General features: G+C 42.7%; 2 protein-coding genes across 2 annotated transcripts; both read right to left on the reverse strand.

The window, feature by feature from the left end:
* Positions 1-5,192: 5,192 nt before the first annotated feature.
* On the reverse strand, positions 5,193-6,170 carry LOC134532318 (myosin heavy chain IB-like). Its single transcript, XM_063368737.1, has one exon. It carries the CDS (start codon positions 6,168-6,170, stop codon positions 5,193-5,195), a length of 978 nt encoding a protein of 325 aa, XP_063224807.1.
* On the reverse strand, positions 6,167-17,570 carry LOC134532319 (collagen alpha-1(III) chain-like). The gene is made up of 2 exons (XM_063368738.1): positions 17,498-17,570; positions 6,167-7,515 (listed from the first exon to the last, which is right to left on the reverse strand). The coding sequence occupies exons 1-2, from the start codon at positions 17,568-17,570 to the stop codon at positions 6,167-6,169; spliced, it is 1,422 nt and encodes a 473-aa protein (XP_063224808.1).
* Positions 17,571-20,097: the final 2,527 nt, after the last annotated feature.

A 20,097-nucleotide genomic window follows, 5' to 3' on the forward strand; every position in this document is an offset into this window, starting at 1 on the left:
TTTTACAAAAGATTCCTTTCGAATAAATAGTTTGTATTACTACTTTGTACAACACATTGCTGTGGTTATTTATGCACGTACGAATAACGTTTTTTTTTCGAGATAATTCTGAGTATTCCTAACAAAAATTGGCACATATTTTTATATTTTAATTACATCTTTCATTCAAGTATAATTTTTAAAATCATTGAAAATATAATGTAATATTCAATAATTTGACTTATTATGCTTATTAGTCGGCACAGTTAATCCTGTAAAGCGTATCAGGGAACGGTTTACAAATAACTTAAACTATTGGAGGTACTGAGACAACACGAAGAATTATTTCCCGGGTAAGAATTCGAGCCCAGTATTACTGCGAACACTATTAGGTAGTGATACAGATGTTTTCATGTACACATTAAAATTTACAAATATTTGTAATTTGACAGGAATATTTCTGTTACATTTACAAAAAAATTGCAATATAGGTGATAGAATTGCTACAGTTGTAAATGTAAACAATTGACAAATCCAAAAATGGATTTTAGCTATTATACACAAACACATTAAAAATATATATAAAAGTAAAACTTTGACAATTTCACAAATATATTTTAGCTATTATGTACAGGCACGTATTTTTCAAAACAAGTTTCCCTGATAAATTCACCAAGTAAATGTAAGCTCACTTCGAAAGAGTTGTAGCTGACGCTCCACGTACACTATGCATTAGTGGAAGCTACCGGAAGATAATAATTTTATTTGAACTTAAATTGTGAATTGAGGTAGCGCGATAGCATGACATAGCACCAACGAGGTTTTTCCGTGATTTTTGTTTTGTAAATCACTCCAGGAAAATACTGATACGGCCGCCTCCTTATCAATTTCCTTGAAACGCGTTGTAGAGTTTACCAGTTTCCAATAATCACGATTTCGAGGGCGACGTTCAGCCCGAATGAAACAAAATACCAAGTTTAATTTCAATTAAAATGACGTGATTTTTGTCAATTCGCAGCCACTCGAGAGGTAGGCAAGACTGCAAGCATCCAGGTGGAACCCATCTTCGCTGGAGACCGACCACTCTCGCTGTTTATCTTGGGATCTCATTCCGACTGGAGATCTTTCCTTGTCGGCGCCGTGCCTCGACGGGGACACTTGCGGGGGGGGGGGGGGAGGGTGTAGGGGTGAAAACTCCGTGCTCCGAGGGGGGGGGGGGGGGGGGAACAACGACCTCCCTCCCGCCCCTTCCCAAAGTAATGCGGTCTGGCGAACCATCGAATCATGCGACTCATTCTCCCCCAGGCGTTTCCCGAGATCTCGGCCCGCTTTTAAAACATATCCGCGCGCTGAGATTTGTGCTCAAGACGGATTCCTTGATGGTGTTTGTTCGTCCTCACCCCTCTATCTCCCCCCCCCCCCCCCCCGGGGGCATCAAGGGAACTTACCGCGAACCCGTCTTCAGGTAAGAGCAGGATTCGTCTCGGTTCTCTCGCGATGTTATCCCTTCATCGAGAGAACAGCCCCTTGCATGTTCCCCGCAGGTTTTGAGTCTACTTGCAGCTTTACTTACTACCAACTGCTCGAACAACCCATATCACTGTCTCGCCTCATGCCAAGGATAAGTAAGTTTGATTTCTGGCAGGACTTACGTAAGAATTGTTGCTGGTTAATCCTGACAACTTTTTTTTTTTGACGTGACAACGTCTAATAAATCGATGAACGCCGGCTGCACGCACGAAAAAGTGTCCCGTTACGCACATTGTACGCTTGCGCCGCATCTATCTCTCTTCCACTCGATTGGAACAACCATCGATTTGACTTTTTCGAGGCACATTAAACTTGAAACACTTTCATTCGTTTCCTACTTTTCCTATCATCGTCCTATCCTTAACAGTTTTAACACAGATTGTAAGAAGTTAAATTGCAAACATGTATAAAAGTTATAATAAAAATAATCTCTTCGTTAAAGTAATAAACATATTTGAATTAATGTGTGCAAATAAAAGTAAATTTATCATTTAAATTGTAGATTTAATTTCACTCCTTCTTTGTATCCATACAAAATAGTGATAATTCAATAAATAATTATTCAATTTTATTCATAAAAGTATGCAATCATTTCATCAATGTTTTGTTATGACGTTGTCACGTTAAACTATCGTCCGTAAACCGACTTTACAGACAACCCATTTTGTTTGGTAAATGAAACATGTAAAATTACAGTTATTTGTAAATTTGTACATTTACATAGAAAAAGCAACTGTATCGCTACAAAATAGTGTTCGCAGTAATACTGGGTTTGGATTCTTCTTACCAGAGCATTTATGCTTTGTGTCTTCCCAGAACCTACAGTAGATAAAAGTTATTTGTAAACCGTTCCGTGAATGATTTTTTCACATTAATAACCATTATAAAGCCAATTAAACCGAAATTTTTGAATATTATATAATACTTAACATAATTTAAAAAACTTTTGCTAGAATTAAACATCAATTATAATTAAAAATTATGCTCCAATTTTCGTAATAAGTATTCAGTATTATCTCAAAAAACGTAATTACTAGAGACCTGAAAAATTCGCGGATTCATTTCGTGAAACGCTAAAATTCAAATAATTATACCTGAGTGCTGCTTCCGACATTGGTTCACTGTTAATCTGGAGTAATGAGGGCCAATTAGAGACCCTCACTCATAGAAGTGTCGAATCACAGGCCACCCAGTCGAGACGACTCACAAGTCAACAGCCAATGAACAGTTGGCATTTGCCCGAGTGTTTAGAGGATAGTGGAGTCTATCCTGGAGTTCACTGAACCCGCGCATTTTTCCGGTCTCTAGTAATTACCATATCCATGTTTCGTACAAAAATACAATATATTTTTTTTTGTAGTTTTACAATTTATTTCTTTGCAGCTGATTTCCAAAGGAATCTTTTGTAAAAGTACAGAACTTGTTTCTCTGAGTATCGCCTCTAAGCATAAGACTGTGAACTGGCGCGCTGTCTCCTCGTCGTACATTCAAGAATGATATTTCAGCGGTGACATAGCATTATATGGCGGAGAAATGAAGATAAAGATGTAAAGCAAGACCCTTGAGTGCTTCAAAGAAAATGTACCGTATGTTTCATGCCTAGAAAGTATTCTGAAAACACGCGTTATAACAATATTCAATCTTATAAAAATGCAGCTTAAAAACAAAATGCGGAAAAAGAACTAATCATACACTCTCGGCGTATCCTGAAATGGTTTTCCGTAAACAGAAACCAGTCGAATATATTAAGCAGGTTTCACATCTCGTGTTTTTTTCCTGCTGAAGCGCCAATAACACTGTGTGTGTTATCAGGTAGGCGGGGGCCTTAATTAAATAAACAACGTTATACCCAATAAATTAAAACAAATAAAGTTGCCATCTCTTAGAACTAATAGAGTCTATGCTTTGGATCAGAGTCAGAGTTAATCATAATGTTTTTTTTGCTAATGTTAACCAAGATACATTTCCTGCCCTTCTTTATAGATGGGCAGTTCTATTAAGTATACGTGGTAACACTTGATTCCCATTATGTATTGTTTATTATTAACATTAATTATTATTTGTAGGGTTCACTGAAAACGTATAGGTTTGATTGGTTGACAGAGATCATACTTAAACCAACTTGAAATTCGATATGCTTTATAAATGGGACTTTGGTTTTGCAATAACACCCTGGAAGGCCTTGATAGCTATTATTAGCCCTGGGACAAAATAACAGTAAAATAATATTTGAGATACATTAGAAACCTAGCGTTTAACTGGTGCTGTAAACATGAATTTTTTGGCCTATAATTAACAATTTAATTCTCTCTAAAATGAGTTAGTATAATTACTGCTTCAATAAAAATCACAAATAGAAAACCAGATACAGTTATTGGGGACGATATTTTTCACGGTATAATTGACAATTCGGTTAGTAGCGCAATTTTGTACAGACTTGATAGATTATTTTTAAGAAACCTTCTTTAGGTTTGTCTTGGCTGCAAGGAATTTGACTGTTCAATTTATAATTTTTTTTTCTACTCACTCAGTCTTTTATAAAATGTGTCAATTGAATGATGGTGAAATAACATATGCATTGGGAAAGTAGATGCTATATTAAGAAAGTTCGTTATATTGCAAAACTGCAGGACTCCTGCAAAAACGAATACCACTATACTGTCAAGTTTACGAAGGCTTGTCAATTTGAACCTGACGCTAAATGAACCCAAGTAATCTGCTGATATCGAGATTTGATCCGGCGCAGGCCAAAATCCAAACACATGTTTTTTTTAATCACGAGATATTTTATTTTGTATCACAATCTTAAAAAGAAAAAAAGTCTGAGAAGTAAACATTTTCATTAAATACATTGACTGAAAACATTTTCATCTATATTAAAGAAAAATCTACCACGTACAAATTGTTAACAGAGTCAAATGGTAAACATGCTTCTAATGGAATGGAAGTGACCACCAACGATCTGTGTTCTTGACGTGATAACGCACGAAAAAGCATGACCCATTGTCACGTTCCGCCTGAGCCGAGCGTGTAAAAACCGGCCAACCACGTGCGAGAAAATCTTCTATAATATCAAACAGGTTATAAGGCGGGCTTTTAAACTAATTGTTCATGATTATATTTAAACAAATTATTTAAATATAAATTTTTGCAAAATAAAAAACTGTAAATAATATTTTGAAAATTAAAAAAGTATTCAATTTATCATCAATGTTTATTTTATGACATATCACGTAAAATTATCGTCCGTAAACCGACTTTACAGACAACCCCCCCTTTTTTTTAAAATAGTTTTTTAAAGTGTTTCGAAGTCCATCCAAGCAGCCAGATGTTAATTCACGCATTCCTACCAGAAACAGACAAGATGCAAGCGTTGTTAAGTCCACGTTGTGTAGTTCCGTGTGTTTACAGACCTGCTGTGACGCTCAGTTCAAGTTGGGTGAGTAGGGGCGGGGCGGGGCGGAGGTGTGTGACGGGCGAACAAGGAGAGCACACCACCCTCCCACCCACCCGGTGACACTGGCTCCTCGTGTCAAAGGGACGGGCATCTCCCAGGGGAGGGTTTAATGGGAAACTTGACCCCACAAAGGGCGGGTTGCCTCGCCCTTCCTCTCCATCGCCTCGCGGGGTTGTTAGAGCGGCTTCCACCCCCCACCACACATCAACCCCTCCTGGACTCCCTCTCAGAGGCCAGCGGCCGCGAGTTCCCGGAACAGACAGACACAGGCCTCTGTAGTCTCCGCTGACTTGCTGACGAGCTCAGCTTCAAACGACCGCACCTCTGTTATCCCTTTCCCGCCCGGCTCCTGGATTTCCTTCCCGCCCGGCTCCTGGATTTCCCTTTCCCGCCTGGCTCCTGGATTTCCCTTCCCGCCTGGCTCCTGGATTTCCCTTCCCGCCTGGCTCCTGGATTTCCCTTCCCGCCCGGCTCCTGGATTTCCCTTCCCGCCTGGCTCCTGGATTTCCCTTCCCGCCCGGCTCCTGGATTTCCCTTCCCGCCTGGCTCCTGGATTTCCTTCCCGCCCGGCTCCTGGATTTCCCTTTCCCGCCTGGCTCCTGGATTTCCTTCCCGCCCGGCTCCTGGATTTCCCTTTCCCGCCTGGCTCCTGGATTTCCTTCCCGCCCGGCTCCTGGATTTCCCTTTCCCGCCCGGCTCCTGGATTTCCTTCCCGCCCGGCTCCTGGATTTCCCTTTCCCGCCCGGCTCCTGGATTTCCTTCCCGCCCGGCTCCTGGATTTCCCTTTCCCGCCTGGCTCCTGGATTTCCTTCCCGCCCGGCTCCTGGATTTCCCTTTCCCGCCCGGCTCCTGGATTTCCTTCCCGCCCGGCTCCTGGATTTCCCTTTCCCGCCTGGCTCCTGGATTTCCTTCCCGCCCGGCTCCTGGATTTCCCTTTCCCGCCCGGCTCCTGGATTTCCTTCCCGCCCGGCTCCTGGATTTCCCTTTCCCGCCTGGCTCCTGGATTTCCTTCCCGCCCGGCTCCTGGATTTCCCTTTCCCGCCTGGCTCCTGGATTTCCCTTTTTCGTTCGGCTCCTGGATTTCCCTTTTCCGTTCGGCTCCTGGATATCCCTTGCCGCCCGGCTCCTGGATTTCCCTTCCCGCCTGGCTCCTGGATTTCCCTTCCCGCCCGACTCCTGGATTTCCCTTTCCCGCCTGGCTCATGGATTTCCCTTCCCGCCCGACTCCTGGATTTCCCTTTCCCGCCTGGCTCCTGGATTTCCCTTCCCGTCCGGCTCCTGGATTTCCCTTTCCCGCCTGGCTCCTGGATTTCCCTTCCCGCCTGGCTCCTGGATTTCCCTTCCCGCCTGGCTCCTGGATTTCCCTTCCCGCCCGACTCCTGGATTTCCCTTTCCCGCCTGGCTCCTGGATTTCCCTTCCCGCCCGACTCCTGGATTTCCCTTTCCCGCCTGGCTCCTGGATTTCCCTTCCCGCCCGACTCCTGGATTTCCCTTTCCCGCCTGGCTCCTGGATTTCCCTTCCCGCCCGGCTCCTGGATTTCCCTTTCCCGCCTGGCTCCTGGATTTCCCTTTCCCGCCTGGCTCCTGGATTTCCCTTTCCCGCCTGGCTCCTGGATTTCCCTTCCCGCCTGGCTCCTGGATTTCCCTTTCCCGCCTGGCTCCTGGATTTCCCTTCCCGCCCGACTCCTGGATTTCCCTTTCCCGCCTGGCTCCTGGATTTCCCTTCCCGCCCGACTCCTGGATTTCCCTTTCCCGCCTGGCTCCTGGATTTCCCTTCCCGCCTGGCTCCTGGATTTCCCTTCCCGCCTGGCTCCTGGATTTCCCTTCCCGCCCGACTCCTGGATTTCCCTTTCCCGCCTGGCTCCTGGATTTCCCGTTCCCGCCTGGCTCCTGGATTTCCCTTCCCGCCCGGCTCCTGGATTTCCCTTTCCCGCCTGGCTCCTGGATTTCCCTTTTCCGTTCGGCTCCTGTATATCCCTTCCCGCCCGGCTCCTGGATTTCCCTTCCCGCCTGGCTCCTGGATTTCCCTTCCCGCCTGGCTCCTGGATTTCCCTTCCCGCCCGGCTCCTGGATTTCCCTTCCCGCCTGGCTCCTGGATTTCCCTTCCCGCCCGACTCCTGGATTTCCCTTTCCCGCCTGGCTCCTGGATTTCCCTACCCGCCCGACTCCTGGATTTCCCTTTCCCGCCCGGCTCCTGGATTTCCCTTTCCCGCCTGGCTCCTGGATTTCCCTTCCCGCCCGACTCCTGGATTTCCCTTTCCCGCCTGGCTCCTGGATTTCCCTTCCCGCCCGGCTCCTGGATTTCCCTTCCCGCCTGGCTCCTGGATTTCCCTTCCCGCCCGACTCCTGGATTTCCCTTTCCCGCCTGGCTCCTGGATTTCCCTTCCCGCCCGGCTCCTGGATTACCCTTTCCCGCCTGGCTCCTGGATTTCCCTTCCCGCCTGGCTCCTGGATTTCCCTTCCCGCCTGGCTCCTGGATTTCCCTTTCCCGCCCGGCTCCTGGATTTCCCTTCCTGCCAGGCTCTTGGATTTCCCTTCCCGCCTGGCTCCTGGATTAGGTGGAAAGGTTACTGAATTACATTTTCTATATAGATTGTTCTCTATAAAACAGAAACTTCTTAATTTAAATTTTTCACCCTTGTACTACACAGAAATTTTTTTTTGTAAATGGAACTGAAATACTTATGTAAAATCACAGATATTTGTAAAAAATTTTAGTTTACTTGAAAAGAGCTGTATCGTTTGAAAAATATTGTTCCGATGCTTACTCCGGCATTTATGCTTTGTGTCGTCCCTCTACTTAGTTGAAGTTATTTGTTAACCGTTCCCTGAATATGTTTCCAGTTTTAACTGCGCACATTAATAAGCATCATTAATTAAAATAAATTTAAATTCTTGAATATTCATTTATATTTTGAATGTTTAAAAAATATATGCTTGAATGAAGAATCAATTAAAATATTAAAATTATGGACAGATTTTCGTAAGAAATACACAGTTTTATCTCAAAAAAAGTAGGCCTACTACATAGGTATATGCAAAAAAAAAACCACAGCATTTGTTGTACAAAATCACAGTATCTTTCTTCTTTCACAGAATATTTGTTGAACAACAGGTTTACAATGGAATCTTTTCTTGAAGTGCAGAATTTTTTTTTCTGTGTAGGAGTCAATATGCTTTTCTCTAACGTCTCCCTTTGATACAAACAGGCAAATGTCTCGTATTGCTCTCAAAAATTCACAGCTCCTAGTAATAAACCTTCTCAATATTTCTCGCTTGATTTGTCTTCCTTGGTTTGTCGAAATTTTTCAAATGCTTGCGTAAAGAAAGAAAAACTTTAAGCGGTGCGCTTTCATGCAGCCCACTTTTATTGCTAAGAACGTCGTGCAATGCACGTATGCAGCACGACTCCATAAATCCCCAGGTCCACGCCCATTAAGGCCAGTGTTTGTCTCTCGCCGGGTTAGAAGGGGGTGGGAGGGGGTAATGCACAACAGGGGCGTTGGACTGTGGCCGCTATGAGTTACTGCGTCGTCTCACGGTCCGTTACGCCACTGAGTACTTGCCATTGGCCGGGCACAAAGTGGCCGGAGCCCTGGGGAGAACCATCTTTGTAGAGACCGGAATAAATTCGTGGATTCATTTCGCGATAGGCTAAACTTCAAACATGTGAGCAATTCTGCTGGTTCTGCTATTGGCTCGCAGTTTAACTGGAGCTCTCTGGGCCAATGGCAGACTATTGACCAAAGAAGCGTCGAATCACAAGCTACCCAGTGGAAACGCCTCACATGTTAGCACCCAATGAACACGCGTGTTTGCTTGAGAAATGTGGAGGATAATGTAAGCTATACTAGAGGTCAATGAATCCGCGAATATTCCAGGTCTCTAACCATCAGTTGAAACACGAGTATGTTCGTAGATTCACATAATGCGCTGCTTTTTCTTTGGCTGATTGCAACACTCAGTGGCTGTGCGTGATTTGCTTACTTCAATGATAACCCGTTAATATTTAATACAATTTCTTGGACATACGCCACTGCAGTTTTCCATTGTTTGTAACAGGAATTTTTTTTTCCCTATGAGCAAAACTGTAATGGCTCATGTCCGAGAAATTGTATTAAATCAAAATGCCCCATTGCATGAATCATTTAAAAAACTTAGTTGATATTGGCTACCGGTCGTTAAGGGATGTGACAAAAAACCCGCGGTCAAATTCTGTATAAATCATAAAAGTTTTCAGTCCATTTTTCGACTGAATAAAAATATGAAATATCTGGATATGTAATCATCAGCGACTGAGTTAGTAAATAGATAGGATAAATTCTGTTGAGTTCATTTGTACGAACTTTGGTGCTAAACCATGAATTTGGCTACATGTTTTTAATAAGTATTTCGTTACACAAAAGAGCAAAAACAAAATGCTCATTGGCTGCTCTTCTGGAAACTCTACCTGCAAGTTGAATTAGGCTCAGAGAACTAGTGATGTCTTTCATAAATGTTCGACACTGGCTGAACGTCTTCTAATTGGTGTCCAATGGAATTGGGTTATAGAAGTAAGTGTATCTAGAGGGCTTTTAGAGTTTGTTCAATGTTGTGGTAGAATATAACGTGAAATAATAATTAATTTTAGTTATTTGGATCCCAAACAATACTTTAATTTGATAAACATTCTCGAGTACTCTCTTTGGTAACTGGTAAAAATTGCCTGTTAAGGGGCGTGTAGTCACTCTGAATTTCCTCACCACACAGGTGCACACATCACCTTAACTACTGTAGTTACTAACCTTGAGGTCTGAACATGACTTGTTACTGTCATTGTTAGAGAACTGAAATATTCGCGGATTCTTTGACCTCTAGTATAGCTTCCATTATACTCTGCATTTCTCAAGCAAACACGCGTGTTCATTGGGTGCTAACTTGTGAGGCCTTTCCACTGGGTAGCTTGTGATTCGACGCTTCTTTGGTCAATAGTCCGCCATTGGCCCAGAGAGCTCCAGTTAAACTGCGAGCCAATAGCAGAACCAGCAGAATTGCTCACATGTTTGAAGTTTAGCCTATCACGAAATGAATCCGCGAATTTTTCCGGTCTCTAGTCATTGTTTATTATTAACGAGAACTGTTTGACGACTTTCAGGATAATAATGGCCAATTCAAAACACAAAACAATTAGGCACAAACGAAAAAAAAAATTCCAAGTTTTGCACGATGTTGGATCATTTTTCGGTGGAATGATTTTTTTCAGCAGAGTGTACTCGAACCAGTTTTGCGGCTGTCATTACTTAAACTGACACACACCGCCCCACACTCTGAACTAATGGGAAACACCGTGGAGTTTTAAATGGCCGAAATCCTCGATTCTGGTACAAGGAGCGTAATGGGTTCGGCGCGGATCATGTAGCAGTGATGGACGCGCAGGAGGCCAGCAGGGTTTCTTCCTTCGGGCTTCTAGGACTCGCGAAGGACCGTGCTGGCGGCTGTGGGAGAGAGAGAGAGAGAGAGAGAGAGAGAGAGAAAAGGGCTGATGAACGGCGTGGGTGGGAGACACACAGAGTGGGTCGGGGATGGGGGAAAAGCCAACGGACGCCAGGAATAAAACGAGCGCGTGCCAAGGGAAACGGACTACCAGAGGGAAAAGTTTTTAGGCCAGCCACTTCTCGCGCGTCTATTATTCATGGGGCGGGGCTGTCTGCAGTCAGCGACCTGAGAGAGAGAGGAAGGGCTGATGAAGCGAAGAGGCCCTCCCTAACCCCTAACCCCTCGCCGAGCTTCCAAAGGGGCCGGTGCGGAACATTCTGTTAGCCGGCTTGCATGTTTGATGACGTCGACTGGGCAGAGCCAACTCACCCCCGCTTCTTACAGGTGTCTACTTGCCCACGGCGGACACCCTGTTCCAGCGACGTGCCGTTGTGAGAAGCTGACATTTACACGCGTTTATGAAGTGGCCCAAAACAAACCACTTCGCGACTCGACGACAATCACTGACCAGTACAGACAGGAAAAATTCGCGAATTCATTTTGCGATGGGCTAAAAAACAAATAGTTATTACCTCAGTGCTGCCTCTGCTATTGGCTCACAACTCACCTGGACGACGCTGGGCCAATGAGAAACACCCAACCAAAGCTTTATCGAATCACAGGCTGCTACGTTGGGACGTCTCACAAGACAGCAGCCAATGAGTGGGAGGCATTTAACCGAGTGTACGCAGAACTATGGAGTTCATCCTGGAGGTCATTGAACCCGCGAATTTTTCCGGTCCCTACTGACCAGTCACTGTCCAGCACCGGGAAACCACCCCCACGCAGACGTTAGGTCCGAACCCAAATGCATACTGGGCATCATTTTTTTTGATCCTCGTGAGTCATTTTTTGTCCTCATGTTTCCCCCTCATCAATTGTTTTTATCATCATTAATTTTTTTCTCTCATCAGACTAATTGTTTTTTCATCCTCATGAATTGATCTGTATCACTGTCTGATTGCTCAGTTTTAATATCGCAGATTGGCTTAAGATTCCCACATTATAATAATATAACAAATGACACTTTCAATACGATAAGTAAACAGAATAGCATAATATATTGGCGGGTTAAACTGTAGTTCTTAACGTCACAAAATTAACCTTTCACTGGAAACAAAATTAAACACAAAGACATTTTACAACCATTTCAATAAATTATTTAAACTTGATTTTGTTGTAGAGGGTTTTTAATGTGTCATAATTTTGGAAAAGGTGTAATAAAAAAATTTCTGTTATGACCTTTTCTCACATTTATGTGTTTGTCTGTTTGTTGTGTTTTTATACGTATGGTCACTATATGTATATCTTATAATTGTATGATGTATGTTTTAACAGTTTTTTGATGTGTAATTGTGTGTTTTTATGTTAATTAATGTTTTGTATGTTTGATTGTTGTATTCCTTCTGCAAATGATTCCAGCTTTTGTATGGCACCAAAACAAATAAAAAACTCATTTTAAAACAAACTATGTGCCCAAAAATACACCATATTCATATATACACCATCAAGACCATGTTATTTTATGATCTATTTTACGACGTAGTTCAAATTAAAATACATGCTTCTTCTTGTGTGGACCACATTTCACTTGACGTGACGTTAGAATAACTTAAGAAAGCAGCATAATTTTATCAATTTTGGGGGTTTAAATTCTTTGTGGCCAAGTTAAGTCTAGTCTTCTTGCAGAAGTAGTCAAGGACAACCACAAAGACTAGCTGCATGGTTGCATATAGACATGGTCTATCTTAAACACGCTTCGGAAAGTTATGAGCAAACAATAAACCCACAATCACAAATATAGTAAGTCCATAAAAGAATGACCAATTATAAAATATAATAGTATCAACTGTAAGTGTTTTAGTGTGTTGGTTCAAGGTCACAAAGAGCAACTCAAACATTTTTAGATAAGCGCATGCGCGAATACTGTTTTGTTTTTTTATATCGCTCGCAGCGCGAAAAAAATGTCTCTTTCCCCAATTAGTAGAGGGTGAACTTGTAAACTTGATTTGGCCCCTCCACAATTGGAATTTCTTTGTACGAGAGTGGTTGAACGTCGAAGTTCCTGACTGTTGGATTGGTCGTAATGGTCGAGACGACAGAGCTCTCTTTTAGTTTGCCTCCACGTTCACCTGACATAAAACTTTTGCGATTTTTTTTCCTCTAGGACTTTATAAAATATCGTGTCTACGCTACCTAATGATTTTCCAGAGTTGGATCCCAGAATAGAAGAGGACACTGCATCCATTACTCCGGACGTGTTAACTAAAGTGTGGGAAGAATTTGACTTTAGGTCGGATATGTACCGTTTAAATAAAGGTGCACATATTGAACATTTGTAAAAACACTAGTTTAGTTTACCTTCAATTTGATGTAGAATTTTTTTGTTGTAAATAGTCTACATAAATTAAACTGTTATAATTAGAGACCTGAAAAATTCGCGGATTCATTCCGTGAAATGCTACAATTCAAGTAATTATACCTTAGTGCTGCTTCCGACACTGGTTCACTGTTAATCTGGAGTAATGAGGGCAAATTAGAGACCCTCACTCATAGAAGTGTTGATTCACAGGCAAGTCAACAGCCAATGAACAGTTTGCATTTGCCCGAGTGTGTAGAGGATAGTGGAGTCTATCATGGAGGTCATTGAACCCGCGAAATTTTCCGGTCTCTAGTTATAATGTACAGGTGAAACTGGGGAATTTATTTATGGACAAATCTGGAGGGCCCTAGTTGACTGTCAGCAGTGAAGTGCTGGTGTGCAGTTATCGCGTCGCCTGCCCGGTGTAGTTGCCAGCAGGAATGTTCAGTCGGTGGAGCGTACCGTGGCGAGCGAATTGGGGGGGGGGGGAGGGGGAATCGATATTTCGATCACAGACCCACAGGGATTTGGGGGGCGAAAGGGAGGCATAAGTCGAAGTTGTGTCTTCGGGCGAGACCAGCAGAGTTGGCATCTGTCAGACAAAAGGAAAAACACGAACGGGGTAGGGGGCTGGGGAGAGATAACAAAAGATTGAACAGAAAAGTTTAGATGGCACGGCAGATAAATGCGGGAAAACCTATCCCCAAAAAATAACACAAAAACTATCCATAAACGTCCAATAACTTCTTTGCGACAAAAAATATCTAAACCATTTTTTTCCCAAACAAAGTTGATACTATTTAATTGAAGAATAATTAAATTTCATTTGATATTAAACGTTCCTTCGGCAAAGTTTTTTTTATACAGGTTATTCCTTACTTGAGTTTTCAAAAAATTGTTTCAATACAAATATATTTCTTTAGAGAAATAGTAGCTGACCGTCAATTAGGAAGTTGCTGCACTGTTTTAATGACAGCGCACGCTTGCTTTTAGTGTAGTCAAACAAAAAGTTTGTTTGCAGAAACATAACAAACTTAGCAGTGTTTCACATTTAGACAAACCTTTGGTTTTAGCAAAGAAAAGATTGAACGAAATTGTAAATTGTAAAATCTTGCATTCCCTAACAAACAGTTTTTTTTATCGTTATAGAGTTTCTTTATTATTACCTCAATAAATTGTTGGCAGGAAAAATTCTAACAACTTGTTTAAGGTAGCCACCTTACGTTTGACTGATTAACCTTTAGCAAAATCGGTAATTAATTTTCTAAAAAATATATATTCTTTTATTAATTTCTTAAAGGAAGGGCATCACCATTAATCTGATCATATGCATATAATATTTGAGAAACTTTTCAATCTAAAACCAGCAATAAATTTACTCGATCATAGTGTGAACTAACCATTTATCGATGACAGCATATTAGAACGAATAGTCTCGCGTCTTGCAGTCCAATTGACGGAAATAGGCTTAAAAACACTTTTGTATCACTAAACCAAATAAACTAATTATTTTCATAACCGTGCTTGTTTTAAAAGCCATTTTACGATAAAACCATCGATGACTTAGTTTATTGGTAGCTGACATAGCGTGAAGCCAGTTTTAAGGTTTTCTGGGTCTTACATGGTTCGGTATTAACTAAATATTAGCCCACAGGTCGCACGAAAAGTAAAAGAACATAATATAATCTCATATATTTACTCATATTTGGTTCTAAAAACCAGGTAGAAATTGTTTCTGAACTGGAATCAATATTTTAAATATTCTACTATTTTGTAGATTTTGGTGCCGAGTTAGAAACATTTATATATAAATATAAATTGGAATTTTTCTTCTGGATTGATATTCTTTTACGTCAATTTCTTTATTACTACGATTGTTTTAAATAATCGCTGTATGATTGCGAGATGTATTTTTTTTTACTATATAGCCTTCAGGTTGGTCGAAATATAAAATATTAAAATAAAAAAATTCATTATATCAAAAACTACTGAAACACATACTAACGTCTACTGTAGTAAAGGCTTTCAGGAACTCTAAATTTGGTTTCATTTGACAAATAAGAACAGAATTTTGGAATTAAATATTAGTTTTTAATAATGTATTAGCGGAGAATTTTAAAAAATTATATAAATTAAAAAGCAATTTATGCTATAAGTTTAAAACCTAAACATTATCATTATAAATCTATTGATGGTCATAAACATTTGGTGGCAGCTGAAAGTAACTGGCTCAAAGCTTTCCAGGTCATGTCCAATACTTGTACGTCTGAAACGAAAGAGTTTCAAAAAGGAACGGGAAATCACGATGAGCCACCGAATGATCAGAAATTTTTTTTTTCCAGCCCCGAATATTGCCCAAGCCCTGGATATATGAAGTCACATAATTAAGTCTGTGGGTTGGTTGGGGGGGGGGGGGGGGGGGGTGGTAGTCTACAACTCTAACATCAAAATCTCATCCAGCGATTTTACTCTTTCCTCGGCATTTCCCAATTATTTTTTTCTGTATTCCCCAGCGACGAGGACTGCCGCCCGCTACCAGAGATCATTTCAACCCGGTCTCGCCGTGGGACGATATCGAATATAGAATCTCCTCTCTTACAAAACCTCCCAGTCTTTCAGGGAAGGCCCCTATACCTTCACGATGAATGGCCCCGACCTTTCAGAGCCCACGCTGATTGATTCCTTCGTCGTCGGCGAACCTCTCCCCCCCCCCCCTAGCGCTGTTCACGTCAAAGATCCCCCCTCAGAGATATTACATTTATATTAGAGAGAGCGCTACCCCCCCCCTCCCCCGTCGCCACGCTCACTCCAACGGCCGATGCATCCGCCGAGACCAGCGAAGATCGAGCTCATACCACGTCGAAACCAGCGCGGTTTGAGGTGATACCACGTCGTTATCAGCGCATATGAGCTCATACCACATCGTGACCAGCGACAATTGAGCTGATACCTCATCAAGACCATTTCACATGAGCTCGAACCACGTCGAGACCAGCGCGGTTTGAGGTGATACCACGTCGATATCAGCGCATATGAGCTCATACCACATCGTGACCAGCGACAATTGAGCTGATACCTCATCAAGACCAGTTCACACGAGCTCATACCGTCGAGACTATCGAAGCTCGAGCTCATACCACGTCGAGACCAGCGCAGGTTGAGGTGATACCACGTCGATATCAGTGCATATGAGCTCATACCACGTCGAGATCAGCGAAAATTGAGCTGATACCTCATCAAGGCCAGTTCACATGAGCTCATACCGTCGAGACTATCGAAGCTCGAGCTCATACCACGTCGAGACCAGCGCAGGTTGAGGTGATACCATGTCGATATCAATGTGTATGAGTTCATACCACGTCGAGACCAGCGTAACTCGAGTTCATACCACATCGAGAGCAGTGCATATGAGTTCATACCACGTCGATACCAATGCATGTGAACTCATACCACGTGAGATCAATAACGGGAAGTTCCGGGGGATATCAGAGGAAAATATAATGTATACGGTTGCACAGGCAATGGGAATGTCAAGCGAATGTAGTGTTAGATGATGGTCGAAAAAAAAAAAAGATTATAAGGTTTTAACTTGAAACTTATCATTGAAAGAAAATAAATAACATAAAATATACTTATCTGAAACTCACAGATCTGTGTATAACACCCACGCAAATACTTATTGGTATCATAAGTGTTCGTAAGGTGAGTCATGCCGAGGTGTTGGGTTCTAACCAAAGACACTCGCAGCAAGAGCTTGGCGCCTTGGTGGACATGGTCACAAGAACCCCGTACTTTCGTGGGGATTTTAAATAAATTAAATGAATCAAGTGTGTAAACAACGTCCCACTATCCAGGGAGTCATTACTGCAGGTTTTCTCAACTGTTTCATCTATCGTACACAGGGACTACAAGTATTTGATTTTGGCTTGTTAAGGGGGTGACTCCCATTTCAGGTCAAGATTTTATATTTACAGCAATTACAGATAAACTTGTAGACTTTTTCAATTGTTTAACTTATACTAAATGAAAAATATATACAGCGCATAGTTTTTGCATAATTAGCCTCCATAGTTACATTTTTAACGTTTTTGGGTTGTACAAATAAGGAGAATTTAATTTATTAACAAAATGAAACTTTTTAGGTTTAACTGCAATGCCACTGGCTACTTCAAGAAATGGTTTGAAATTCTTTCATAAAATATTAATTAATTATACCTGGCATTTAAAAATTATCAAATTTGTTACGATTTTGACAGCCAAGAAACATGAAATGAGGTTTTGTGATGGAAATGCAAACCATATCATTAAGTAGCCAGTGGCGTTGCAGTTAAACCTAAAAAGTTTCAGTTCTGCAATAAATTAAATTCTCCTTATTTGTACAACCCAAAAACGTTAAAAATGTAACTTTGGCAGCTAATTATTCAAAAAGTAAGCGCTGTATATATTTTTAATTTCGTGAAAGTTAAACAATTAGAAAAGTGTAAAAGTTGATCAGTGATTAATATAAATATAAAATCATGACCTGAAACGGGAGCCACGCCCCTAACCCAGTGCTCTTAGGCACGCAGCCTTTATCCACCCTGGGGCTCCCACGGACATGGGATGTCGAGCATGACTGTTGCCTGCGGGAGAATGCCACACACCTGATCACTGACTGACTACTGTAGGCTCCTGGGAGCCGGAGCTGGTGACTCGTCCAAGTCTCTGGTCGTGAGGGTCCTGCGACATTCCAGTTACCAAGGCGACCCTTTGGTCTGGATCGGGGCAGTTACTGCGCTAGCTCAAGGGCTAACAGTCTGTGTAAGCTGGCTAGTGCCATAGGTAGAGACCTGAAATATTCGCGGATTCATTGACCTCTAGTATAGCTTCCTTATCCTCTGCATTTCTCAAGCAAACACGCGTGTTCATTGGGTGCTAACAAGTGAGGCGTTTACACTGGGTAGCTTGTAATTCGATGCTTCTTTGGCCATTGGCCCAGAAAGCTCCAGTTAAACTGCGAGCCAATAGAAGAACCAGCAGAATTGCTCACATGTTTGAAGTTTAGCCTATCACGAAATGAATCCGCGAATTTTTCCGGTCTCTAGCCATAGGAAAACAGGCATTAGTAAGGTGTGACCCCGTGTTGATGCTGGGAATCCAAGCTGAGGTTCCCTTCACCGTGCCTGGGTCTCAAGCTGTTATATTCACACAGGTTCTGATCGCCTAGAGTATGTCCAGACTCAACTCCGTTGAAGGGCTGATGCAGTGAGCAGCGATACAGTTCCGGTACTATGTGGGGCACTTAATAGAAGTCGGTTGGAAACCAGGCTATGGTGAAAGTCTGAGGCCACCCATCCCAGCATCATCACCACCACAATATCTCACCTAGCCCACTTAGATCTTTAGACTGTTGACTGATGTCCAAAGCCCTGTTGACTTCAACATACATAGGAACTGTAAGAATTCATGTTTTCAACATCCTCTAACATGGACTGCCAATTTTTCTACATAGTCTAATCAACTGTTTCCTGTTCATTGGCAGCTATCCTAAGACATGTAGCACGTGATTCGATATTTAAACTTTCGAGAGTTTTTCAATTGTTCAGGGTTTTCCAGATAAACTAAGGGATGATCACAGAGGAATCATAAGGATACGATGGTTGGACTTTAAGCATATCACGAAGCAAATATTCTTCGTCTCTTTAATCATATGACGAGCAATGAGGATATAGCAACAAAAATTCGGGGCAGGTTGCTAAACATAGTATACATTCAGGATAAAAGTTAATTTTGCAGTTTTGGCTCACATTTCCTTGTGTGATTTTTTTTCCACGGGATGATTTCAAGACTAACTGTATTTAAATTCTCTGTACGCATTGCAGGGTCGGTTTTATGTCTTTGTTGGCGCGGGTTGGGGTCGCGAGTGTGTCATGAGACCGCGTTGCATAAACCCTCGGCGCAGGGCGAGGGCTAAAAGCGTTATGCGACCCGCTTCTATTTTCAACACTCGACCCGCCCATTCCTTTCATCTTCGTGCGTTTGATCGCTGCTGGAACGGTGGTAGCTCCAGGGGGTGGTGAAGGTTGTGGGGTGTGGTTGGGTGGGCTGAAGGGAGAGGGTAGGGATTTAGTCCAATGGGATTCTCTCACGCACCAGCCTCCCCCCCCGGAAAAAAAACCAATCGGCCGAGTTTCTAGTCATTGTCAACCGGCCAAATGGTCAAATCCCCGGACCAAGTACGCAGACCATGCGGAATATACTGCCTACAACGCGGGGGAGGTCATGTCCCGGCCAGTACACCCACCCCATCTCTCCCACGATGCCAGAACATTTCCAAATACAAGTGGAAGCTGTGAGTGTCCGAGGCGACGGTCATGCCAAGCCTCACTGACCAATCGCAGACCGAGGACCGCGCGCATGTACGGGAGAGGACAGTTGCCCCTTCGCCTGGACCTCTCCCCCAGCTGTCACGGACATTCAGTGGTCACCGCGAGTAGTTGTTTCCCGAGTGAACTAGCCAAGTGCCTCAGTTCCCTGAGGCTGAGATGAACCTGAAGATGACTGTCACCAATCAAACAAAGTTATTGGTGTATTCCACCAAATTATTATTAACACTTTCGAATCCTTGTTCATTGTCTTCCTCCAGTCAATACAGCATATATTATGAAAATACCTGTCGCCACATGCTGTCAGTTGGAGTAGGTGTGATTATGATCATGTCTAAGTGGGACTGCGTGTTGTTGACAGGAGTGACTGTCAAGATGTTCGTACTTGCTGGAGTGTAGGCTGGTACACCTTATGCGCTGCCGTCGCAATGGAACGTGCTCCAGCGAAGGGGGAAAGTCGTCTTACGGGAGCCTGAAGGTATCGGCATGATTCAAGGAGGAGGGGTTGCAGGATGGAATAGCTTGCCTGCGGGTACAACCGCATGATCAATTGTGGGCGTGGCCACATGCAGACATTTGTGGGGATCGCACGTTGACATACAGCGTCTCTCACACGAGAAGTCGCACTTCACTGCTGCCTGCGGGAGGAAAAGGACACAAGAATTCTTCAAACAAGTTCACTGACTGATTGCTGATGGGTAGAGACCTGTAAAATTTGCGGATTATTTTAGCGATAGGATAGAGTCCAAATACTTTCGACATAATTTTTTTGCTTCAGTGATTGGGCCACAGTTTGTATTAAGGACTCTGAGTCAATGAAAAATCTTTAACAGAAGAATTAGCGAATCACGATCATTCCAGTCAACAGGTGTTACGAGTCGGTAACCAAT

This window comes from Bacillus rossius, chromosome 5, assembly GCF_032445375.1.
Source record: "Bacillus rossius redtenbacheri isolate Brsri chromosome 5, Brsri_v3, whole genome shotgun sequence".
NCBI classification, from domain to species: Eukaryota; Metazoa; Arthropoda; class Insecta; order Phasmatodea; family Bacillidae; genus Bacillus; species Bacillus rossius.

Excerpts from the sequence above, each read along its gene's own strand:
- LOC134532318 (XM_063368737.1), bottom strand. The coding sequence starts at position 6,170 with ATGAGCCAGGCGGGAAAGGGAAATCCAGGAGTCGGGCGGGAAGGGAAA.
- LOC134532319 (XM_063368738.1), bottom strand. The coding sequence starts at position 17,570 with ATGTCGCAGGACCCTCACGACCAGAGACTTGGACGAGTCACCAGCTCC. Across the intron at positions 7,516-17,497 it reads CCAGGAGCCTACAGTAGTCA|GAGCCAGGCGGGAAGGGAAA; the intron begins GTCAGTGATCAG and ends CACCTAATCCAG.